The 26,160-nt window shown below is 42.0% G+C and overlaps 1 protein-coding gene across 1 annotated transcript in view; it reads right to left on the bottom strand.

Moving 5' to 3' along the window:
• GALNT15 (polypeptide N-acetylgalactosaminyltransferase 15) overlaps window positions 1-25,749 on the bottom strand; it is a 31,809-nt gene extending 6,060 nt beyond the window's left edge. Inside the window, exons 1-10 of the mRNA XM_058812026.1 lie at window positions 25,718-25,749; window positions 24,233-24,778; window positions 18,574-18,740; window positions 17,656-17,860; window positions 9,293-9,460; window positions 8,564-8,681; window positions 7,608-7,802; window positions 2,745-2,876; window positions 1,620-1,721; window positions 715-852 (exon numbers count right to left, since the gene is read on the bottom strand). Coding sequence (XP_058668009.1) covers window positions 715-852; window positions 1,620-1,721; window positions 2,745-2,876; window positions 7,608-7,802; window positions 8,564-8,681; window positions 9,293-9,460; window positions 17,656-17,860; window positions 18,574-18,740; window positions 24,233-24,778; window positions 25,718-25,743 — 1,797 coding nt within the window. The 5' untranslated portion in view covers window positions 25,744-25,749. The remainder of the gene's footprint in view (window positions 1-714; window positions 853-1,619; window positions 1,722-2,744; window positions 2,877-7,607; window positions 7,803-8,563; window positions 8,682-9,292; window positions 9,461-17,655; window positions 17,861-18,573; window positions 18,741-24,232; window positions 24,779-25,717) is intronic.
• Between the last annotated feature and the right edge of the window lie 411 nt (window positions 25,750-26,160).

Raw genomic sequence — 26,160 nt, 5'->3', positions numbered from 1 at the left:
CACAAGTGGTAGGTGCTGAGTTCTCTTCCACCACTGTTTCTTTCCTATGGCTACAGGTTGTCATCAGCACCACCTCAGTACCACAGGCCACAACATTTCATAAGGACCAGTGCTTGCCTAAGGAATCAAACCAAATTACAGTAGGGCTGTTCCAGAGGATTGCTGGATCCCTACAACTACAGTAACTGCATTTTCCCAGGCTGTCCCAGAGCATGACATTTTTCAGTCTTGTTGAGGAGTTCCTGCTCTGCTGAGTAAGGTTCACTGAAAAACAGTGAATTCCTCTAATAGGAAGTTTGTTCTTCTCTTACAATGCAGGAGAAAATTTAATGTTTCCCACTGTAAGCTCCACAAAGGCCTCTCATTTGGGAGCGGTCAGGATTTCCAAACCCTCCCTCAATCTGAAAGAAATGGGAAACAATTTGCCCTGCTCTTATTTTCACAACCACTGATTCAGATTCTATTCCAACAGGTAAAACAAAGACACAGGATTTTAGGTAGGATTTCTGTCATTGTATTTCTAAACCAAATGTTCTTTACATAGACAGTGTTAGTGGGCTTGAGACATCCTATTTTTTTCTGAGTTAAAAATTACAGAAGTGAAATTTGCCCTTCAGGTACCTCATGCCTTCCTCACACACAAATCTTGAAATCACCCAGTGATCCCACAGTCACCATCAGCTGCCTTTCCCCCATGGCAGAGCCACCACTGACCTCCTGGACATCCCAGTGCTGGCTGCTGTTGTTTGTCTCCTTTGTACAGTTTTGAGGGATAACCTTCCCGTGTCTGACATCAAAGCAAAGCCGTGGAGCAGAACCAAGCAAGATTTCCTTCATGTTATATTCAAAGTGCTGGGAAAGGAAGGGTTTGTTTGAACAATGATGGATGGACATCCCAGTTCATTTTTAAAGGCTAATTCTAAAGACAATTTCCTGTACATGTTTGTTAAGATACAATCCAAACATGAGTTAGAGACCCAACAGCCTTGACCCTTCAAGCAGTTCCCCCTGCTAGCTAATTCTGGCATAACTATTTACCCAAGGAAAGGCTTTGTGAACTATGATTATGTGTGACATAAACCCACCCTGTCATAAAATTCTCCAGTTTCATAAATATTTGAATAGAAGGGTGTTTCTGACAGTGTCTTCACATGCTGCAGTTTGAAATGTGCTTGCAGCTCACCCTGAGCTAGACCGATACCATCTAGGGAGAGTAAATGAATTCTCTCCTGCCTTAGACTGCAGTTTAGGCATTAATCTTCAGATTTAGTCGGTAATGGGGTATCCCCTCCTCCTTCTCTATAACTTGGAACTGTTAAGTATTTTTTACTCACAAGCTTTCTGCTCCCTAGACACTACCAAATACACTAAACAAATAAGTGCTTAATTTTGTCTTCTGGAGCAAAGTGTGGGTATCTGCCTCAGTGACACATGGGGACATTGGCATTTTTTGAGTGGCACTTAGCTGTGGAAGAGTGGGCATTGTTGCTTTAGCACATGCAAATTTTGAACATGCCAGTATTTCCACTAGTGTCAACCCAGCCCCTTACGTGTTGGGGTGCCTGTTTTCAGCATGGCTCCCTAGGTCTGACACAGTGCCTAAACACTCAAAGTATTACCTGGGTGGGACTGTCACTGCAAGGGGAGAGCTCAATAGACCCTTCTGCAGTAGCTCTTCCAGGCCTGTAATCTGCACAGAAGCCAACACCAGTATTGTAAAGCTGTAAGTAAAGATTTATACTGAAATAAATCACAACTGGATACAAACAAAATATCCTTCACCTAACATTTTGTGATTGTTTCCCTTTATGATATGTGATTTTGTTCATAAATCAGGCAGTATTTTTCTTTCAGACTTGGTCTTGCATATTGATCTTGCAAACTAATGTGATATTAAATGCAGTGTTTCACCCAGGGTCAGTTACCTAGTGAGTTTTGTTTAAATTAGAGAGATCCACTTTTGGGTTTAACTATTATGATAATTAAAAGAAAGGTATCTAAATGTTTATGCCAGTGAAAAATTGCACTTCAACAGGACACTGTAGTCAGAAAAAACACAAGATATTCCAGAAGAAACGTCACAATTCCTGTGATCCAAACTCAGTTCTTACACTTTTCTCAAGCTTTATTTTTTGAAAATAAAGAGCACATAAAATAGTAAAAGGACACAGTAAAATCTGGCTAAAGATAGCTGAGTGTGAATTAATTAGTAGACCTTGCCTTGCTGGGGGAAACTCCCTTCCAGTAAGGCTGCTGGGAATAAACTCATATTCAATGAATTACAATTATCAACTATGTGTTTAAAAAAAAAAAAACCCAGACATTCCATGTCCTGTACACAGCCAGGGAACTCCTATTGCTATCACTTCTCTCCTTCAGGAAGTGCAGGACTGAAGAAATCCTTTTTTTCTCTTTGTGCACATGGGTCAGCACAGAGATATCTTGGCTGCTGTCACTTCTGCCATCTGCACGAGGCAACACAGTTCTTTTGCCTAACTAATGGCACCTGAAGAACCTCAGGTTAGGATCCTCTGAGCTGTGACACTGAATGAGTCAGACACTCTGGGTTCAGTTCCTGGCTGGTTTTCTACATTTCTGTGAGAATTTGGAACAGCTCTTTGTCTTTTTCTTTCTCCTCCTGGTTGCATTGCCTGTTTGGACCAGGTACTCAGGGCATGGAAGTGACACTGGAGTCTTTGAACAATGCAAAAATAGATCATTCTTTATAGTGTGTTTTCTCTTACCTTGCCAGAGAATCTTGGTGTGTCTCCAGATTGGGAGAGTTCAGGGTACACATTTGATAGAAACCACTGGAAATTTCTACAGCCCAGTCTCTTCTGTAGCTGAAGACGCTCGCTGCAGTCTGGCTTCTCTGCCTTTATGGAGAAAGGGAGAAGGGCAGCAAGGATGTTGGTGTATTTGTGTTAGAGATGCTAGGAGTTGAAATGACTACACAGGAATTTTTTCTACCACCTTTTCTGTCCTGAATGTTATAGATATTTAAATCTATCTCTTATGACATATGCAAAGGAGGAGATCCAGCTATAGCCTTCCTCAAACTTTGCGCTAGAACAGCCACAGTCTGGCATTGAGACAGAAGTGTTTCAGAAGTGGCATACATTGTGAAAATAAGTATGTGCTCTAAAAATTATTATTATTATTATTATACTGCAAGATAAGTCAGTCTTTGTCATATTTTTATTTTAAAAAATCAGGATCAAGTTTGATAGTTGTTGCACTGAAATTCAGTGGGATTGTATTAGATTGCCATTTAATACAGAATTTTTATCATTGATAAAAACTCAATTTCCTGGCCTTTAACAGCCCAAATTACCCAGTTACTGTCAGTCCTCTATGATCAGAGGGAATAAGTGATGACAGAATTTAACCCAAAATATAGTCTATCACCTATTATCTGTCTATTATCTGACAGTTACTAAATCTAATGAACAAAGGTGCTCTGCAGCTATAATACATTAAACCTTTCCTATGATTTCTCCATTTTCTTGAATTATAAAGACACAATATCAGCTCTCAACTTTCCTGGTAGCAACTCTGTTATGAAAAAAGACAAATGCCTTCAACCCTTGGTGCAGCTACAGGCATCTGTACTGCAAAGGCTGACAGGCTGAATATTTGAGGGTATTTAGCACTAAAGATGACTAAAGGGATTCTCAAAACCTCTAAGCACTTATGTGTCTAATTCTGCAGTTTCAAAACCACACAAAACGCTTTTCTAAATCTCTCAGTGCCCAAATATTAAAAACATCTAACAACCCTTAAAAGTTTCTCTCCTCTTTCTTGCCAGCAGTAGATCTCCCCTCTTCATGTTTCTACTTTTTAAAAAATGCAGTTTGGGATGGGATTCCAGGAAACTGGTCTGGATTTCTTTATCAAAAATTAAAATTGGCAATGTAAGCAGAGAATTGCCCGTAAATAACTTTCCCAGACCAGCTATTTCTCTGTATCCATAAAAAAGAAAGAAAAGGATTTTGCATAATGGAAAATGAAGGGCCTTGGTGATCCAAGGTGAAGTGTCAGTCTCTTAAGGCAAGGATCAATCATTCCATATGGCACTGTTTGCCAGCCTTTGTAAACTCCACAGGCAAAGCTCAACAGTTGCAGTATCTTAAAGAGAACCTCATACTTCAGTGTCAGTCTTAGATTCAATAAGCATAACAACAAAGCTTAGCAATTCTGCACCACACAAACCTGTCCTCTAGAGGTTTTCTTGGAAAAGGGAGAGAGAGAAGTAAAATGCTTCCCCTAAAAAGAGATGTTTCTCATGAGACCCTGCCCTGGCCGAGGAAGGCAGTGGCAGTAAATCTCATTTTATCATACTAGTTACAGTCTGCATTTGATGCTGAATAAATGGGGTAAATAAGGTAAAGAAAGTCATTGTCCCTGTAAACCAATCTGAAAGGAAACTGTGCTTGTAGATTCAATATGCAAACCACACAAGAAAAGGAGCCAAAAAGCTGGTGGCTGAAGTAGCACAGAGCTGGGAAGAGCCTAATTCATCTGTTTAAGGCTCACACCACAGGCATTCTGTGCAAGATGTGATTCAGACCATAAACCAAGAAGAGTTGTAAAGCCAGCTAAATGGGGGTCACTGGTTGTTTTCTGCAGTGAGCAATGGTGGCGGTGAAGACTCACGGAGAATTCTCTAGTGGCCCATAGGTGGCTCTGCTCACCCTCTCAGCGCAATAAATCCCCTCAGGGCCCTTTGCCGCTGAGCGGCAATAACGTCCTCGCTTGCCTGAGCCTTTTGAATAACATCCCGCTGCACTGACAGCCTGAAAACATCGGCTGTGAAAGAAAGGAACACACAAAAAGGGCCATTTATGTTACGGTATGCTGCACCCAGAGATCATGAAATTGATCATTTGAGGGAGCATCATACTCAGAAGTAGTAAAAGTGTTGTGGCTAGAATAAACTCAAGCAAAAGGTCATGCTGCTTACAGCTAGCAAGCTGTATCATTGGTGACTAGTTTTTAGTAGAGAAAATTGCTTCTGAGCTGACAAGAAAAGCCTTCAGGGAATTATTAAATGATTTAAAAACCTCACTGCCCATTTTAAAAGGCTTGGTCTAGTGACTATAAACCTTTGTGAATCAATTGACAAGATCCTGGCCAGTGAAGTTCAAACCTGCAACACAGGCAGTGAGGGAGGACCTTTTAAAAATGTGAAAATCAGAGTAGAAAAGGAAACATAATAGTTCCAGACTCTGCAATTAGTAGGCTAACTGGAGAGGCAGATCCACTGGTGGAACATAAGGAGGTCAGGCTAGACAGCAAGAGAGAAGTCACACTGATGTACAGTCCTGTTCTCTCCCCACTATAATGCAGCTCCTGCTGGATCTGGTTTTCTTGGGTGATGGCCAGCCCTGGATGAATGAGGCATGCAGGACAGGTATTACTGGTGCTCACCAGTGCAGGTGAGCTCATTAAAGCCTTCAGGATTGGTGGCAGCCTGGGCTGTAGCGACCAAGCCCTTGAGTTTGTGATCTCAGGGACTGCCAGCCTGGTGAGGAGCAGAGTCAAGACCCTGAACTTTGCAAGAGCAAAATTGCAGCTGTTTAAGGAGCTGGTGAAAGAGATCCCCTAGGAAACTGTCCTTAAGGACAGAGGTGCTGACCAGAGCTGGCAGTTCTTTAAAGCCACTTTTCCTACAGTGCAAGAGCTCTCTATCCTAGAGTGCAGGGAATTGAGCAAGGCAGGCCAGAAACTAACATGGCTGAGCAAGGATCTGCTCCTCAAAGAGAGGAGTAAGAAAGAAATGCACAGACAGTGTAAGCGGGGACAGGTGACCTGAGGGAGGTACTGGGATATGGTTTGAATGTGTCAGGGTGGGGTCAGGAAAGCCAAGGCAAAGCTGGAACAGGACTTGGCAAGGGACACAAAGAATCACAAGAAGGGATTCATTCTATAAATACATAGGTCAGAAAAGATGCCCCCCCCTCCGCACCAATAACCAAGAAAAGTGAACTGGTGGTGACTGATATGGAGAAGGCTGAGTTGTATTCCTCAGTCTTTGCTGGCAGTCAGGCTCTCTATTCTCTCAAGACCCTGATCCTCTGAGTGAGTGGGGAAGGGGAAGGAAGTCCCTTGCCCTATAAGGGAAGAGCAAGTGGGGGATCACTTGATGGAACTGAATAGAAGTGAGGGCTTCAGGGAGAATTTAAAGCAGCCTCCCAGTACCTAAAGGGGACTTACAGAAAGGAGCAGTAGTTTTAAACTCAAAGAGAGCAGGTCTAGATTAGTTATTGGGAAGAAATCCTTTACTCGGAGGGTGGTGAGGCATTGGCACAGGTTGCCCAGAGAAGCTGTAGATGCCCCATCCCTGGAAAGGGACGAGGCATCATCCCTGAGGCCTCATCCCTGCTCAAGGCCATGCTGGACGGGGCCCTGAGCAGCCTGATCTAGTGAATGGCATCCTTGCACACTGCAGGAGAGTTGGAATGAGAGGATCTTTAAGGTCCTTTCCAACCCAAACCATTCTCTGATTCTATGAAACACCAGAGCAAATATGAATGGGAAACTGCACAGCACCTACCTGTGCTCTGCCTAAATGCTTTCAGTTAATTTTTTTCTCCTTAAAAGCCTGGCATTGTTAAATGAACAGGAAGATAAATGATACATTTTCATTCAAAACTGCTTACAAGTTTGTCCACAGCCTTGCAGAAAGAATATGATTACAAGAAAAGGTACTGGAGCCAGAGAATTCCTGGGAACTGCAGCAACATTAACATTATTAACGACATTAACTCCACCAACAACATTCCCCACAGCTGCAAGACTCCCAGTAAGCAAACATCCATTTGTTTGTAATACAAGGGATATACAGTTCCTTGACCACCCCTGATCCGCCATGGAGACTGTACAGGTGTGGCCATTCTGTAGTTATTGGATGGTGTGTAACCTGCAGATGGTTCAACTGTAGGTGCCTGCCAGGGCTACACCACACATCTGCCTGCAAGCCTGTCCTAGCTTACAGACTAAGGGGAATTCAAATTCCTGGAGGAATGTCTAGTCAGATGTCCACACCATGCTTCTAATGAAAAGGTAACTTGTAAATAGTGGCATGTTGAGATCTGACTTTCTCGGTTCAGTTGCTTCTGGATATGTCAGTTCAGGAAAAAAAACCATATCTTTTCTGTCACTAGACCACTCAGATATGTTCCCTTCCAGGAGAGACTATAATTTGCCACTTGCCTGTGACTAACACTGAATATCCTCATGAACCCTATGAGGAAAACCAGAAACTGAGAGTGAACCCTCTAGGACAGTCCTTTGAGCACACAATGCTGCAGGTTTCCACTTCAGATACATCACAACCTCCATCAGTGACAAAACAAACCACAGCTTGTTGGGGAGTCATTTGGAGAAGAGATTATACTCCAGAAGATTGGATAACTTCAGCACAAAGCTGAGCTTAGGTACAAATTTCTCTCTCTCCTTCTTGATCTGACAGCTCTTTCAGTGGAAGGTTTAATAAAAAGATTATCCCCTGCATCTGACTGCATACGGACACCACCACTCCTATTCCTCTCCCTTCACCTATCTCTACACAAACCTCAGATACAAACCACTAGAGATGTTTTTACCTTGCTGATTAAGAAAGCCACTGTGTCATGCCTGTAGAAGTTCTCTTTAAAGGAGCCCAGCCAGGTCTCTGCTATCCGGATTTTGTTCCTCACAATGGCCTCTTCATAGGAGAAAGCGCGGGGGAAGTGATTTCGATAGACGTGCCCAACTCGGGAGCATGGGATGATTTCTACAGAGCCACCACAGAGCCAGGTCTGAAACACAGGTGAAAGCACAAATAGAGATTACCTTATTTAGATTACTTCTATCTGAAAGGGAGAAGCTCCTTTACTCTAGGCTCTGCTTCAGGAAATCCTGGAAACAGCAGGAGCATTATTATATGCTTCTTCATACATTGCTCCCCACAGACACAGAGAAGATTCTGGGCATTCAGACCTCTGATTTGACCCAGTATGGCTATTAATATGCTTTTATGTTTTTCTGTGCACAAACAGTGCAGAGTAGTGGAGAGATCTGGGTGCACAGCTTCCCTTGTCTGGGACAATAAAAACACTCTACCCCTTTGTGCCTGCAATTTTCATTGGTTTTCAATATCAGCTACTCTTCATATTCAGCAAAAATCAATGCAAAGGATTTAATATAAACAATTTGCTATTAAAACTACAGGCTGGCAAAAAAATAAAGCTACTCTCCCTTTGGTGCATGCTAACATGCCAGAATAGAAGAGACAGCTTTCAGAGGGTGCCAATAGCAGTGACTCAGGCCTCAGGCAGATAGTGATAGCCAGCAAAACTTCCTTCTTCTGACATAATGCTCCTAACTCACAGCAGCTGCATGTTCTTGTATAGTCCTGACAGGCTGTGGAGCGTGGGAATTGAATTCTTCAGAGGAGGTTGTAGTCTCCATAACCCAACATGTTCTGCACTGTTTTTGCAAATATCTTCTTCCTTTTTCATTCAGGTTCCTTAAAATTGCAATAGTTACCACATCTTGATGTTTTAATTAAGGTCCTTACCCTAATGGATAGTTCCAGGTTTTCTGCTCCCCACATGGTCATGTCAGAATCATAAGCTCCAGTATTTTGGAAGTAATGTCGATCCATGGCCACCACTGCACCAGCTACTGCAGGACTCCTGTGTAGAAAACAGTTTGGAAGTGAACACCTTGTTTATGGATAAGGAATTACACAGAGGGTGAAAATTCCACCATTTCCATAGAGAGAGTATTACAAAATGATTCAATACTGTTCCATATAAGCTTGAATGAACTGATTATCTAACCAAAATAAAGGACAACTGGAGTGTAATTCTAGGATTTGTTTGGGGAAGGGAGCTAAGAGGTGAATTATCAAATAAGACTCAGAACAGTGGGGAACATTGCACACATGTACATTCAGAACAAGAGATAAACAGATCATGAGTAAGACATCTTTTTTAACTCTGTATGACATGTCTTTTGCTTTCCCTACAAATCTCCACACCTTGTCTAGTCAGGCTGTTCTCTAGTTGTGTCGATGTGTGGAAAATATTTGTCACATTGAAAGTGTGGCTGCAGTCTAGTTAGAATGATTACAAAAGGCCAAAAAACCAGCACAAACAAAAAACCTATCCCTTAAGAGTTATTAATTGAGCAAGTGCAAGTAACCACACCTTTCTCTTGTTAGCTGGAAAATGACCCAAGATGACCCAAACTGTGCAGTTTTGCTGCTGAGCTGAGCAAGGCACATTGTCTGATGGACTGTTACCTGATAGGGCTGATGGGAGACTGTCGTACCTTCTCTTCATGCTCTGGCACTGGTTCCCAATGAAAATCTAATTTCCAATCGAAAACACCTCGATGCAAGCCCACAGAGTGATAGTACTGAAAGGTCTTCCAGTCTATGACATCTATGACAGGGGAGACGACACTGTTTCTGAAAAAAACAATACCACTTATGTCCCAAACCAATGCATAAATGAAGTCTATTCCTCTCAGTAAACATTAGCTCTCCTCTTTGACACTGTCAAGCACAACCACTCCTCTAAATGCTGAGTGCCCTTAGTTTCCCTGCTGACAGAAGCTCATGCTGGGATTCTCATGCTCGTTGCATGGGAATACTGAGCTTGCAGTGAGGAATCTAAAGATCAATAATTTACTGATACCCTGTACCTTGCATTGTCATTTAACACTATCTAGGATTTTGTTAGGAGTTAGCTATCAGAATTCTTACAAAGCTGTTTCACACAGAGGCCCCAGCCTCTGATACTACAGGCTCTGCATGGATGCAAAGTTTATAGAAGAAGATGGTTTTGGCCTCTCACCCTTTACCATCCTCTGATTTTCCTGTAAATACTGCACACACTTCATGAGTTTGTTACATCAGGACAATAAAGAGTGCACTTATCCTTAGTTTGTTCTGCTGGTTGTTTTGAAAAAATATTTATTACTGAGTTCATAAGCCAGTGCCTGTTTGTATTTTACCACAATCTTAGAATGCTCTTGCAAATGCACTGTCCCAGGGTGGAACCTACTTTTAAGAGCAAGAACAGAACCATTACACTCTAAGTGACAATCCTTGATTTATTTCTAACTTAAGTTAAATTTGGATTAGTCTGAGAAGAGGTACTAGACATTTTCCTATGGCAAAGAAATCACAGTATTTCACAGTGTACTTGCACATCCTCTTGGAATGAACTGGTAGTTCAGAACAGCCTTCAGTGTTCCTTGTTTTCAGGTCAATGACATTTGGAAATTTTCAGAGTATGAATGAAATGGTATTAGGGACTGCAGGGAAAAAGTATTGAAGAATAACATTCTCCAGTTCTTCTCTGTTATGCTAAAAGGATAGTCTCTGGTCTCAGTGCAAAGACTGGTCTATAGACAGAAGTTCTTCTGGAGAAAAATCAGTAATATTTAAGAGGGATTAAGGTACACTGGAAAAAAATTATTATCAGACTAGGAATATCTATGTAGGAAATTATTCCCTAGGAAAAAAATTCCTGTTAAAACAGAGAGAAAAACATGAAATGGTCAGTTTGGGGGCAAAATGTAGATGTTTTTATCTCCTCTTTTAAGATGTATATGTTGGTCAGAAATCACAAGGAGAGAAATTTGATTGAAACATAAGAGTGTCAGGGAATAAAGGAAATCTCAGAAGTCTCCTGTGCAGTGAGAGATTTGTATTTTTCCATGGCAGAGGCCAGAACCAGCTAAGGAAGATGGTAGCTCTGGGTTATGATAATGTAATCCTGAAATATCTTCTCTGCCTCTACAATCACTAGAATAATGTTTTTTTCAGTATCAGAGTAGGGGGAAATGCCCAACTTTATTTCTTTACAGTTGACATTTCCTGTAGAGGATTTTAGAAGCCCACAGAGTAAGACTAATGCTTGCTAGTTGAGACTACAAAGATGAACCATGCAGAGGATTGCTTTAATATGACCCAGGTTTTTTTCCTAGTAAGAGCAGACTGTCCCATAATGAGCTTAAGCCAGGAAGATTTAAAATAAAAAAGTGATTTTATTTCTCTGCTCAGGTATAAAATCATCCTTTAACATGCAATAATAAGCACTCTTAGAAACAAGCATCTGGTTTACAAATAGGTGAGAAAATTTTATGGTCATATGCAGCATTTGTAGGCATTTACATCAAGGCAGTGAGTTCCTGTCATCCTTCCCCAGGACTCAAGAAGAAATGGAAAGAAGTGATAGTAAAAATAAAACCAATAAAGCTGATATCCTTCCCTGATTCTCCTAATGATGTCCCTGTGATACAGTTTTGTACCCATGACAGGAGAAACCACCCAGGACTCAAGCCAGCAGGGCCCTTTCTACTGGAAGCTTTACCCACTAACAGCATGCAAAGCAAACTGCCTGCTTCTAAAAGTTCCTAAAGGTAGTGTCCCACTGGACTCACACAAACAGGCATTTATTTTCTTTGATATGCTGAGGGAAATCCATCTGACAAGTTAAATGGATTTTAAATGACTAAATGTCAAAAATGAAAAGTCACTGTAACAGTAATTTCTACAGCCTGCTGCATTCTCCAGTGTAGGAGAATCTCTGACAACTGCCTGGTTGGGAGTGCAGATGCAGCTGCACAGTTCCCACCTCAGTTTGCTGCTGCTTGCTAAAACCCACACATCTATTGCTACTGGTTTATCCATTCTCATTCAGACAGGACTGAGGAATGAATGACCCCAGGGTAGTTTATTTTATGATTTCAGATTCAAGAGGGAAATATCAGGAGGGCGTATTTGAGTAGAAGCCAGAGGCAATGTAGACTAAACTACTCAGAAGACCTTGACCATGCAGACTAGACCACATGAACTGATCCTGGATAGTTCAGATACAGACAGACACACACAGATATATTCTGGATCAGATGATCCAAACATTTCAGACTATTCTACATTTTCATATCATTGTAGCTATTTAAAACTTGTCTTTTTATTTTTTTTTAATCCACCTTAAATGTGTTTCCACTATAAAGCTCCAAGCTCCAGTGGTACTTCTGGCATGAGTGCAATTGCTCACAAAAGTAGGCACCACAGTAGTAGTTCTAGTTATTGGGCATTGATTCTTCAAGATTTCAATTCAAGAAATATACCAGTAAGGTCATAATGGATTCTGATAGTTTTGAGACCAAGCAATTATCCAAACTATCTGCAAATTATGACATGGAAAATTACAGTGTTTAAATTGAAAATAACTCACAGGAATAGGCCATGTTCTATCCTGGCTAAAATCAACCATAAACCAGAACAAAATAAAATCTGATCTCCTTTCCCACAAAATGATACAGTAAAAAGTGATAACTGTGTTTTAGAGCTACTACTTCTGTAGCTTTTTCAGAATGCCAAGATTAACAATTTTCAAGAGTATGTTTGTAAGAGCAATGCTAGACCTTCAACTGGTGTAAGTGTCATATGGTCATGATGTAGCTTTGCTGAAACCAACAGAGACACACCTTCTTAAAACTAAATATTGGATGTCTTTCTGATCTGAAATAGAAGAATCTAATAACTTTATCTTGTGTGAAAATTGGTCAATATTCAATTTTAATCCTAATGAAGCAGCGCTTTACCCATTTTTTGTTGGTATGATTTTTAAAAAGTAGCTGTTTTCTGCATATTCAAAGATGGTTTGACATTTGTGTAGTTCTAAATGCAAATTTGCAGTAGATGGTAATTGGAAGATGTTCTTAGCTATTCTTGTTTTTAACTGGGTAACTGGCAGACAGCAGCTTCTCAGCACTTTGAAATGAAACACACACTACCACTAATTTTACTCTGTGGAATCTGAGGGAAGGGAAAAACAGGAAATTCAAATACAACTAGCAGCAAGGCTTTGAACTGTTTGACTAATCTGTGAATATTTCAAATGCTTGGAACTCACACAAATTACAAAAGGTCAGAATTCCATGAAAAAGAGCAACCCAAACAAGAACAATTTCCTGGTTTGGGATTTCTTTACCAAATACAATTGCAAATGAAATGCCTTCCCATGACCCTTTACAGTCATCATGGACATTATGTTCTTTTCTAATTTTAAACTAAGTAACATGGGGAGAGGAAGATTTAATTAATGTGTCAGTTTTGAAGTATTGGATACACTTTTTTTGAAAGTGCTTTTGTATTGATTTATACTTTGTTTTGCTGGGAAGGGAATAGATTTTAATCTGTTTAAATCCTCCTTTGTATAAGGAGAAAGAGAAACCCTCAAAACCAAACATAAAAATGATGTATAATTCTCAACCTATTTCAGGGTGTATCACAGCTTGCAAAAATTAGATAGTTAAGAAATCCAGGCAGTCCCAGTTCTCTGTTTCTGTGCCCAGTCAAAACTACAGTGAGTAACTGAGGACCCAAGCTGGTTCCACAAAATGCTGCATTTCCACTGAGAGCACCTTGCTGGCTAACTGAAGTCTTGGAAATACAGAGCACTTGAAATTAGATAGGGTTAATAAGAAGATAAAATGCAGTGATAAGGAATGTTATAAAGGATTACTTAAATACTGCCTTCCAGACCAACTCCAGACTAACTTAGGGCATAGGAGTCTACTCGAATAGGTGGAGTATTCATATGCTAAGCACTGAGCAAATCTCTGCAAAGCAGAGTGCTAAGGGAATGTTTTATTAAAAATAATTTTTGAACCTGCCTTTTTTTGCTAAAATATTAAAACTTGTATGTAGAGTAACAAAATCTGTAGAGGTAACTAACACCTTTTAACACTGGACAGTCAGAGCACTGAGCCATGAATTTTGCATAAATCTTTATTGCTCCTGTGTTTAGCAGTAATATTTGCCTTTGTAGACTCATGCCTTTATTTTCTTTACCTCAACTTCTTTAAAATAGGTCACCTTCTGATCCTGATCAACTGTGAAAGATTGTAAAGAGACAGCTTATCTTTCCATAACCTACCACGTAAATGCAGAACATTTACTGAATTTGAAATGAGTGTTATTGACAAATGGGGGATGTAAAAGAATCAAGCAAACACAGAAATCCCAGGAAGAAGGCTGTTACATGTGAAGTGTATGGAAGGCTTTCAAAACTGGGAAAGCAGCATGGAATTGCATGCTCAGATGCTGGGTTTGTGTGGGCTCAGAATGGATAACATCCTGCTTCTCCAAGCCTGTGAGAAGCTAGAAAACAGATGGCTCATGTATTTGGTAGCTCAAAAAGTTGGGATATGGGCCACTGAAAAGTGGGGAATCAGACTAAAAGAGATGAAGAAGCTGTTCAGCTTCCGTGCAAAATATTTCCCTTCTCTCTTGTGTATTACCATAAAATCAGAACCACACTGAAAATTTCTGGACAGCAGAACTCTTTCTATTCCTGTATCTACAAGCAGAAGCTTCCATTTGCTCCTGATGGGAACACACAGATGATGAAACACCTTTCCACTGCTATGCTAATTTCTTATTCTGTTTATCAGCATTTTCATTAAAGATAAGTGACCTACAATCACATTGCTAAGTAGAGGCACTTTGAATTTTAGAAACCAAATAAGCTCTTTCAAATAATGTAACAGATTTCTGTTTCCTAATCTAATATTTGAGCTGTGGTATAGGCAGCACAGAGAGAAACAGCCCTTGCAATAAGGAGCAAGGCGAGGTCCCAAGGCCCAGCTACCTCTTTGCAAACCACCCCTCTGTCCATAGCTATGGTGCCCAGGCCTCTTTTACAGGTGGAATTCCTTGTCAAGGATATCATCAAGGTTCATTTTGCTTTCATGAAGTATTTTAAGGAAATATGTTTTGGATATTTTTTTATCATCCTGTTTCAGCACGGTGACCACTGGTTTTAGATCAAAGGAACAACATTTCTAAGGCTTCATGGCACAGCTCATTATATGCCCCTCTGCCTTTCCCTGCCTTTGGACAGAATACAAAATAGCAGCTCTGCAGTCTCCTGGAGAGGCAAACCCTTCCGAAGATGACTGTAATAATGGCACAGCTGCATTGTTATGCACCATGCTACTCACCTGGAATTAGCCTGCAACACAAACAGTTGTCAAATGAAATGATCTGTGGGGCATCTCATGTGGTTCTCTAATATTGTCCAGGTACCTACAGTATTCATCCTTGAATAATCAAAATGTCAAGGAATGCTTTAGAAACCACTGAACCATTCTCTAGGCAATATACTAAGCTGATGCACAGCTTCTCAGTCAATTTATTAGCCATGGTTCACAGAACTAGTCCCAGTCAAGGTGTTTAAAAGATTTTGGAATTACTTAATTTTTTTTTCAGAAAAATAAATTAGATGGGGTTAGTGAATAAAGCCATCAGGCAGGGAAATGAAATGTCATTACCTAGAACAAGTCAAATATCTGTCAAGTATTTCTGTATAAATATTTTTATACCTGTAAAACTGGGATAATTTTTTTTTATATTTATCCTACAGTCTACTAAAACTGAGTATCTCTCTTGTTGTGAGTGTGTTCAACTCACAGTGACATCTCAGTCTGGGCAAGGATCTCTCAGCATCACTCTAAGGCAGATCACAATAATATTGGCATACTTGGATCAGGAGTTTAAAAAATTAGGCTAAATCACTATTTTTAAAGTTAAAACCACTCTATAGCTCCCTTAAGCTTCTGCAAAGGTTTGAGCTTTGAAAGGCTGCATTGGTCCTTGCCAGCAAACAACTCACTCCAGGTGATTGTTTTGCCATGCTGTCCCTCCAGCAAAAGTGCATGAGTTACAGTTTGATCAGTACATTAGGAAGAGGAAAGATGGATATTTCACCAGTCACTCTCAACTTCCTGTGCTTTCCTCACTTGGGCAGTCTCAGGCAGTGCACATGATTCAATTTAACAGCTCCTCAAGTGCTAAATGAAGCCAAGTTGACTATGATAGTGCCTTACATTCCCATGGTGATCTCCATGCAAGCATTACAAGCACTTTATGAAAAGTCATGAATTAACTTCCTTATCAGGTCAGTGTAATTGTCACCATTCTTCAGCTGGAGAAAGAGGGACAGTAAGGGAAGGTGACTGCCAGGTGCATTGGACCTTATCCTCCCTCCTCAATGGAGGATGTCACAGGCTCTCCTCACTAGCAGTGACAAAGCTTCCAGGGTCAGACACAGAGACTGATACAGCACACAAAAAGGGATGGCTTAACCCATACTATTATCCAATCCGTTTTCCATCTTTGCTTCATTAATCCCATTAGATCTTAGTTAATTCACTGTTAAATTCTGCTCTCCTGGGGTAATGAATGAGCATATGGGCTCTATAATGAAGAGAATTCCCTTCTCACCCCCTGGTGACAGTGCTACAGAATCTCTGAACAATAGCAGACTTGGCTTTGCATTCCCTCAGGAAGAATAATTTTTGTCAGTGAATTTTTGACATTGTGGGGGTGTAGGGTCCTAACTTCTCTCTCTTGCTGTTGTAATTCTCCCTTCACTATAGCTCTTCTCTGAGACTTTTTGTAACTCTTTTAAATTCAGCAATTTCAACACCCTTGAATAAGGACTGGCCAATTGATACACACAGTAGTTTTCCTTGAACATCAAAAATAGACTATACTTCAAGGCAGAAGAATCATGAAGTATATTCATAGTAAACCATCTAATTTGTCAGCAAACAAAAAATAATCTGCTTTTCCAAGGAGGACCTTTTTGAAAAGAATATTCCCAACATTCTAAGGCAGCATTACTCTTGCTTTCAGTATTCATAATGTTTTCATTCAAATGATGTAATAATTTCTAGAAGCTCACATTAATTCTCTTGTAAGCAAACATAATTAGCCATAAAAGCACCTTCTTCCAGTGCCTGGGAACAGCCTTTGAAGGTGTTTAGCATGACTATTTAACAGTCTAGTAAGAGTTTAAAGATATTTTTTTTTTACCCTCTCTAGCAATTATTTTTTTCCCAAGTGACAAGTTAATGTACAATTTTTTCTTTCAAAAAGTCCCTTTAATAAAAGATTTACTGACATGTAAGCCTAGAAACATTTGCAGTGGTTTCAATGTCTTCAAAGGACTGCATAGATGAGATTAGATGTACATTAGAAAACAGGCCCAAGAACCACCCTAAACATCAAATACTCAGAAATATTAATCTCTACCTTACTCTGTTACTTTGGGGTCAGTGAAAGTACCTGTGATTAGCTAAACCTGCCTAGATTGCCCTGGAAGTCTGGGCTTTTTCTGTGGAAGAGAAATGGCAGCCAAAATGTGACATGGTACACAGCCAAACTGGCTCAGGAGGACAAAGCACTTTATTCTTGCCTCCATTACTGAGACAGCTAAAAAGTAAAAACAATGGAGTCCTGCAGTAATTTTCTCTGGTGGATGTCTGCTGATTTACAAACAGGTTGAGACTGAAATATTTTTAATTCAGACCAACAGGAAGCCTTCTAAAGCTTCTAAGCTCTAACAGGATACAAATTCTGAAATTTTCACAGGGTGTAAAAGTGAGGGTAATCAGCCATGAGATTCTGCTACCCATCCTGCTTCCCACATATCAGAGTGATGCATATGCTGATAAGGTAGAAAATAAAAGGGATGTGACCAAAAGCAAGACGGTAACCAAGGGAGGATTACAAAAACTACCCAACACTTTCCAAGCAGGTCCCTTTCAGCAGAAATCAGCACACCCAGGGATATTTACCGGCTGCTGGAGAGCCTGGCCAGCAGGGGCTCCAGCCAGCCCTTCTGACACTCGCAGTGGGAATCCATGAAGATGAGCACGTCCCCGGCAGCGCGCGCAGCTCCCAGCATCCGACCGCGGATGACTCCAAGCCTCTTGTTGCTCCGGATGAGCTTCACACCGTCCAGCTTAGAGATGTATTCACTCAGAGCTGACTTCAGGGGCCCTGGCAGAAACACAACAGCCACTGAAATGTTTTAGCTTTGATTCGAGCTGTTAGAGAAAAGAAACAGGTAGTAGGAGATGCTACCTCTTGCTGGGAAAATGTTTCAGGGGCATTTGTTTTAAATGGCCAAGTAGGCCACATTTCAAATATTTCTGCAGCAGCATAATGTCAAAGGGAAGTAGAGACTAATGGAAACTGAGATTCACAAGTTATGAGGCTATTCCTGTGGGAATCTTAATAGCCTCCTTTCCTGTTTTCAGCAAAAGGTGGATGCTCTCATCATCTCATAAAATACACAGATGAGAGTGAGATACTACAGGTGTTTGGCTTTCCCAAGCACTTTGGATTACTTCAGCAATGTGGACTTTTCCACTCTATGCTTCAGCCAAAATCCAAGTCTGGAAATTGTGACAGCAGACCTGGTCCAGTGGGAATCCTAAGATTTACATGCTGTGATCTTATTTTAAAGTAAGAAAGTTCAGAGTGGTTGTAAAGGACGTGGGGGAAAAACAGAAACATATCTAAAAGTTGAAAGGCTATGCCGAATTCTAGGGATGGATAGTGAAACCTGGTAGCCAGCTCTGGGCTGTGCTTAGCTCGCTTCCTAGGAGTCATCTTTGCCTTCTCCTCTCCTCACACATTTATTGGAGGAGGAGAGTTTCTTTCCTGAAGTTTTGGAAAAAAGAACTCACATAGAGAGAAATGGGAGCTACCTTGCTGGCTGAGATCGTCGACTAGGATGATATCCTTGAGGAAGGCCTTTGGGGCTGTATCCATAATGCTGTGCACAGTTCTCAGCAGAGTAGACCAGGCTTCATCATGGAAACAGATGATGACACTAGCAGTAGGCAGACTGGAGTCATATTTTTGCTGTAGGCACCTGCATGAGTGAAATGAGGAAGACACTGGAACCACTGGAACAAATGGCTAATTATTTTTCTCAGAGCAAAGTTGCAAGCAGCACCTAAACCTTCAGGGGTGGAGAGCAGTTTAGGATCTCAACTCACTTCTAAAAAAAGAAAGTATTAAGGTATATCCAAAACTGGAATATGAAGGGAAAATATGGAAATAGCAGTATCAAATTATAATAGAAAAAGAGGAAAGTGTTCCTGTGTTCTGGGATAGTTTTTTTTTTTCCTGCTGTCTACCTCAAAAACCAGAGCTCAAACAGAAACAGTCCAGAATGTAAAGAAAAAGTGAAGATAATTAGAGCAGAGTGATGGATAAAGCAGGCCAGCTTCCACTAATTTCCACATTTTCCCAAGTAAGAAAGGAGCAAGCAACTGCAGTACCATTAAGACTAACAAATGAAATAACTCATCTGCACAAGAGATCAGTATACCTGTGGATTACCTGTACAAGATCCTAGTGAATGAAGCCAACATCTCAGTCCTTTGTGGCAATGACATGGATCCTTACATGGGCCATGATTACAAATATATAGATACATTTAAGAAAGAAAATGTATTTTCATTATAAGGTTTGTACAGGTTGCTTTTCCAATGAAAATGAATCACTGCTGAATGAGTCTCCCAGCTGGGAGCCAGTGTGCAATCAAACCAGCAGAGCAGTCTGGAAGCAGGTGGCATGGTGCAAAGTGGACAATCCAGTTTTGGGGGTTTGTTCCCTCATTGTTTTTCATTGTCTTGGGCTTGGGGAACACTGCCTGCAGGGAGAGTCTGCCATCCTGTCTTTGTTTCAGGAGGCCATGTGGCACTGGGTAAGGAGAGGGCCCACCATCTTGTCTTGGTCTGTCTCAGGAATAACTGCAGCGCACTGCCAAGCCACACGAACATCCCCCTGCCATCTGTCTTTGTCTCTGGAATAACCACTGTCATTGCCAAGACACAGGAACATCCCCCCAGCATCTTGTCTTTGTCTCAGTGGCCAGGCAGAGCTAAGTCAAGGTGGTGAATGCCTTCTGTGTGTAAAGCACCTTCTCTTTCTGTACACTTTTGTTATTAGCATTGCTGCTGTCACTGTGTGTTTCTTTACTCCATTGCTGCTGGCTTTCAGTAAATTGTTATCTCAACCCACAGTTAATCCTTTGTCCCTCCCTCACAGGGAACAGGGGAAGTTTAATTCCCAGCTGGTGTTAAACCACCACAATAACTCAAACATTTAAAGATGACAAACACTTCCCATTCATCCTCACAGAAACTGTATATGAAAACCATCTATTCTGGTGTGAGGGTGCACATTTCCCAGAAAATGCCTTCAAATGCCCATTGTAGATATGCAAAGACTATGTCTATCGTTTGCTGACATTAGAAAGCACATTTAAAAAATCTTTTTATTTTGCAAATAACAGTCACTCAGTGTCCTAACTCATTTAATCTCCAGCAGCAAGAATTTCTTCAAGGAATTACACAATTGGCTGAATGTAGCCCATTGTTACTTCAGCATTTTTGTATTGCCAAGCAAATAATTATACAGATTTTACAGTGGTTGTTAAACAATTGGCTACTCAGCAGAAATTCATGTAAGGGATATAATTTTAGTATTTCTGTTTATTAGTGTTTTACTTAGTGCTTCCGTTCATGGACTGAGGTTCTATGCTGCTAGACACTGTCCAGACACAAAGCTGCTAATCACTTAAGAGATTCCATAGTCTGAATGATTTAATACACATAAATGATTACTATAGATGCACTTTTATAGTATATTATAGAATAATATGTATATTGTAGAATAATATGTATTCTATAGAATACATATTTGAAATGGGGACAATCTTAATAATTTATTGTATTTTTCAATAGTTCACTTTTTTTTGCATAGAAAGGAAAAATTTCTTGATTATTTTTACACTGTGATTAATCTATATTGTCCTTGGTTTACTAATTTTGTGTAATCAACAATACTGTTACCTCATAATTTCATATAAGGTGATTGTTTCCATTTTCAGCAGGATCAAGGAAAGAATATTCTCATGACTTGGGAGTGAGTATTTTCAAGCAACAGACTAGAGAAATAATTAAGAAAAGTGAAGATCTAATGCAGTCCTTTTAGTACCAGGCAGCTTCTAACCAGAAACATTCTATAGCTATTAGCAGCTAGTTGCTAGTTCTGTGGTTATAGCAAGAAAATAAAGCTGTTGTGAATCTTAATTGGAAAAGAATTGAAAATAACAGTACTTGAACACATAACCTTGGTGGCGAGTGCTTAGTTGCCATGGAGATTGGCAAAGACTTGCAATATAGATATCTAATCTTCACAAAAATGCACAAGGGTACTGGTACACAAAAATACCTTCCCTGTAATTTGGAGCAGTTTCATAGCCTGCCTATCATAAATTGGCATTTTGAAAAGTCAGGGCTGTGACTGATATGAGACATAGTGATTTAATCTAATTTGTGAAAAACAAGGAATTGTCACATGCAGCAATGAACAGAGAGCAATTCTGACAAGGCAAAGGCAGAGCTGACAGGGACTCCCACTCACCTTCAGGAAAATATTTAATTGAGATTCAGCTCCAAACAGCACTCTAGAGGAAGCTATACTTTAGTAATGAAACTTGAAACTTTTGTAGATACCTTGTGAGTTTCTTTTGCCATTTGGCACTCAAACCCAAGAGAGGAAAACAGACCTTTCTTTTGGGCAGAGCCCCCAGGATAAAAGTCACAATGGCAGGCTTGATTCAGGCATCCCAGGAGAGTGTCAGCCCCAGCTGGAGCAACTGATGGCAGCAGAAAGCACTTTGAGGGATGAAGATACCTCAGAGCATGGGCTGCTTCTAATGTGAAGTATTTGCCATCCCATTTCAAGTGACCTGAGGGAGACTGGGTCCATGGAGGTAACTCACTGAAACATCTCTAACTGGTTGGCTTCCCTCTAATTAAATAATAATAGGCATTGTGGTGAACAACATGATGTAAACCGAATAGAGACACAGACAATCTGATTCTGGTTTGCTCTCTTTTTATACTGCTGTAAAACTGGACTGACACAGTTGTGAGCCAGGCCCCCAGAGCAAACTACGCCTAAAAATCATCATTGTGGTTTGTGTGCTGTGCCATAAAGGACAGGTCTGGCTTAGACATATTCTGCTCCAGGTTTATGATCTGGATTTAAATGAGCCTCAGATGCTGACATTGGGGGTTTCTGGACTCTGTAAGCTGTGGTGTTGAGAACTCTTTAGGCTGTAACTAGTGTTTTGTGAGACAGCAAAATCCATCCAGGAGCTCTGAGACCATGGCTTAAATGTTACCAAGATCAGAATTAACTAAAGCTGTATCTTGTTGGATGGCCCTTCAGCTGCCAATGTAAAATTGTTTTTTGGCTTTCCACCAAAAACAGTAAACCAGGGTTGTCATTCCTCCTTTGAACATTACATAGATTGAAGAGTTAGCAGTGAAGCATGCCAAAAAATAACTGAAATAATATCAGCATGCCATTATTTAATGGAGTTAATCAAATTAACACTGAATCTAGTCAATAAGTACAGAAAACACTCTTTCATTTCTCTTTCTTTGAGACTGTACCCTTAAATTAGAGCTGCCGGCTGTCTTTGAACATGTGAAAATGAGCACTAGAAAAAAATGTATTCTGGGTCTGATATTAAATGTTTTCCAGTATGTCTTTCCACAGTGTCCTGGGAGAAAACTTCAATTGTTTTTGTTACAGGAGACAAGACACCACTCACATTCCTTGTGCTCCCTCTGGGAAGGGAAGCATATCACAGAATCAATTAGGTTGGAAAAGACCTCTGAGATCATCAAGTCCAGTCTTTGGACTTGATCATCACCTTCTCAAAGAGGCCACAGCGCTATGTGCCATGTCCAGTCTTTCCTTAAACACTTCCAGTTTCAGTGACTCCACACCTCCCTGGACATTTAATTCCAATGTTTAATTGCCCTTTGAAGAAATTCCCCCTAATGTCCAACCTGAACTTTCCCTGGGGCAGCTTGATAGTAGATACAACTCAGATCCTTTTTAAGAAGTGTGATGAGCTGGGCTGCTGGGACAACTGGCTCTCGAGTCTCCAGACTTCAAATGTAACACCTGGGGCTTCAAATGCAACATTTTTTCGAGGTGGCCTTACAGCGTGGCGGCTGTGGTGTTGGCAGAGCTTGTCTGACACAACAATCTCCACTTTCCTTCCTCCCAGCAGTTTCCTTTCAATACTTGCCACAGAATCACAGGATATTCTGAGTTGGAAGGACCCACAAAGATCATTGAGTCCAACTCCTGGCCCTGCCCAGGACACCCTAAGGGTCACACCATTTGCCTGAGAGCATTGTCCAAATTCTCCTTGAACTGTCAGGCTTAGCACCGTGACCACTTCCCTGGGCAGCTGTTCCAGTGTCCAACCACTCTCTGGGTGAAGAATCATTTTCAGCCTAATATTTAGCCTAAGCCTCCCCTGACACAATTTCAGGTGATTCCCTCGGGTCCTGGCACTGGTCATCACAGAGAAGAGATCAGTGCCTGCTCCTCCTCCTGCCCTTGTGAGGAACATGTAGGCAGCAATGAGGTCTCCCCTCAGTCTCCTCTTCTCCAGGCTGAGCAAACCAAGAGACCTCAGCCGCTCTTCACATGGCTTCTCCTCCAGACCCACTGCCACCTTTGTTATCCTCCTCTACAGTTTTATCTTTCTTATATTGTGGTGCTCAAAAGTGCACATGATATTTGTTTAAAGTGAGGCCACACCAGTGCAGAGTCGGCTCCACTTTTGTGAGTAACCATCGGGTCACTTTGGTTCTGGAAGAGCCGAAAGCCCCAACTCTTCACCCATTCATCACTTTGTAAGCCCAGTGACCCCATAGCTCCGGCAAGTGGGCTGAGACGGGGCCTGGCCGAGGACGAAACCCGTCTCTCCTGCTCTCCAGTTCGGCGCGGCTTCCCTCCCCCTCTGCAGCCCAGCAGCCGGACAGACAGACGGACGGACAGAGAAGGGCGGGGCCGGGGCGCTCCCTGCTCTGCCGCCCCCGGCACCTGCCGTGACGCGGCGCCGGTAGGGGGCGCTGCCGCCCGCGCGGCCTCAGGGCGCGGCGGAGCCGGCGCGGAGCCGGGCCGGGCCGAGCCGGGGGTGCGGGGCCGCCGCGGCAGCGCTCACACCGCCCCCACAGGCTCTTCGCTCCGCGCCTCCGCTCCGCTCACCCAGCGGGCCCAGCTGCCCCTCCCGCACCGTGCCCCCCTCCACCTTTGCCGCCCGCCGGCTCTGAGGGCTTGAACCACCTCCCGAAGGAGGCTGGGAGCGTCCCTGGTCTGAGGAGCGGAGCGCCCAACCCGGAGCGGGAGTTCATAGGAAAGACGCGAGCTCTAGAGGAGGAGAGGTGCGGGGTTTGCAGGAGCGGAGGTGCGGGGGGACGCGGCGGCGGGGAAGGAGGCAGGTTTTCCCCCAGAAGTGAAATAGGGTGTTTTACTTACAACGGGTGTCGTACCTCAGGCAGGTCCCGGCGCAGCGCGATCCGCTCGCTGAGCACCTCGTTAAAGCCGTGCGTTTCCAGGCCGAGCGGCCGCTCCCCCGCCGCAGCCCCTTGCCCGTCCTGCAGGGGTAGGGACAGCGGCTGGGACTCGGGGCCCCCCTCTGCCTTCCCCTCCGGCCGCCTGCCCTGCTGCTTCACCACGCGATAGCCCTTCCTGGCCCGGCTGTGGTTCCTTTTGCCGGTGGGCGACACGACGGCCATGATCAACTCATCCTCCCGCAGGGAGATGAAAGGCGATAGACCATCCAGAGGGTAATACTGCTGGCTCTCCTCCTGGGTTTCCAGCATCTCTTGGGTCTCCACAAAGTCCAGCTGATACCCTTCCCGGGGGTTGAACTCCACAGGCTGGAAAGTCCCTTCCTTGCTCTGGTTGCTGGGTGGTGGATTCAGCGTTGTAACCATCAGTAGTAAAAACCCCAGCATCAGAAACAACAAGAGAAACTGCAGCTTACGTGATCCATATCTGCACTTCTTCCTCAAGAACATACTGTTGGTGACAAAATTATACAGATGGTCATGTTAAATATCACTTGAATCTTCCTCAGATTTCAGTCCTCGGGTTGCACAAAAGCCCTGGTTTTCACTATCTGCCAAGAGGATTGTTTTGTTCCCTTCACATTTCACTGAAGCCATTTCATTCTCTCCTCTCTATTTACAGAAAAAAATTATAACATTCCTATTAATATTGTACTTACTGTAGTAAAATGTAGCATGGATCCAGTGAGATAAAGTAGATCCTTTATTATGCGGAGTCCCGGCTTAGTTAGGAAAGTGCATGCTTTGCTGATTGAAAAAGTAGCTAAAGCTTTGATTTTTTTTTTCCCTTTTAAAATTCTAAGTTGAAAGAAATCCCATTTCTAATAGTTTCTTTCATGGGTAGATCCTGCTTCTTCAAAGTTTCCAATTGCTGCCTGGATTGAAGCACTGTATCTCAGAAAGCAGATCTGACAGCTCTCCCCCGTTCAGAGGCTTCAAGTTAACTGTGATCAACAGATGAGAAGTAGTCGGTCCCTGACTTTGTTTCACACATAACTACGGCACTCAGTCAGGAAGCACTTTGCCAGACATAATACAGAGCAATGTGTGCGTCTTTCTCTCGGTCCTAATGCCCTCACTGTGCTTGTCCTATCAAATCATAACTTTGCAAAAGCTGTAAGAGGTGACATACAAGAAGCAGAATGTTGTATTAGAAAAGAAATCAAGGCACACCACAGACTGCTATACGTTGGAATAGCTGTAATAAGCTGAGAATGCACAGAGCAAGAATCAAACATTTTATAAAGTGCATAAAAGATGGAGAGCACATGTTTTATTTAAGGTTAGATTTATTCATATGATAATGTGTTAGCTGGACTATATTTCATATCAAATAAATATTTACAGCTGCAGGGATTTTAACATTGACATAAGGGTGCCAAATTATCACCTGGCAAGCTGAAGTTGTCTCCTCATCCATAAATTTGGTATTGCAGGGCAAGCAGCACTTCAAGTTTTCATTAGTCCAGGAATAACATATATAAAAGCCTTGGCTGGAACAACAACCACTGACACTGAGAGAAAACAACAACTTCTGTGATTAAAAGGAGAGCTCAGTCTCTGAGGTCTGTTTGCTCATACTGCTGGCATGGGTGCTACTGGGCATGGACAGTGGCATTTTTTGCTGCAAATTGAGTGCTTGTCCAATGGGAGCAGGGGTGAGACAATCCACGTGCTTCAGCATCACATGCTTCTTGGTCTGGCAGGCAGAGACCAGGGATGGATGCAACTCAGGTGTTGCCACCCCTTTTGATGCTGGGGGCATGGGATGTGGTATTTTTCATATCATGCAATATTTGATGAGCAGAAAGCTCCTGCTCCAGGAGGCATGTG

The sequence above is a fragment of the Ammospiza caudacuta genome, chromosome 1, assembly GCF_027887145.1.
Source record: "Ammospiza caudacuta isolate bAmmCau1 chromosome 1, bAmmCau1.pri, whole genome shotgun sequence".
Lineage (NCBI taxonomy): Eukaryota > Metazoa > Chordata > Aves > Passeriformes > Passerellidae > Ammospiza > Ammospiza caudacuta.
This window is presented reverse-complemented; position numbering and strand designations above follow the sequence as displayed.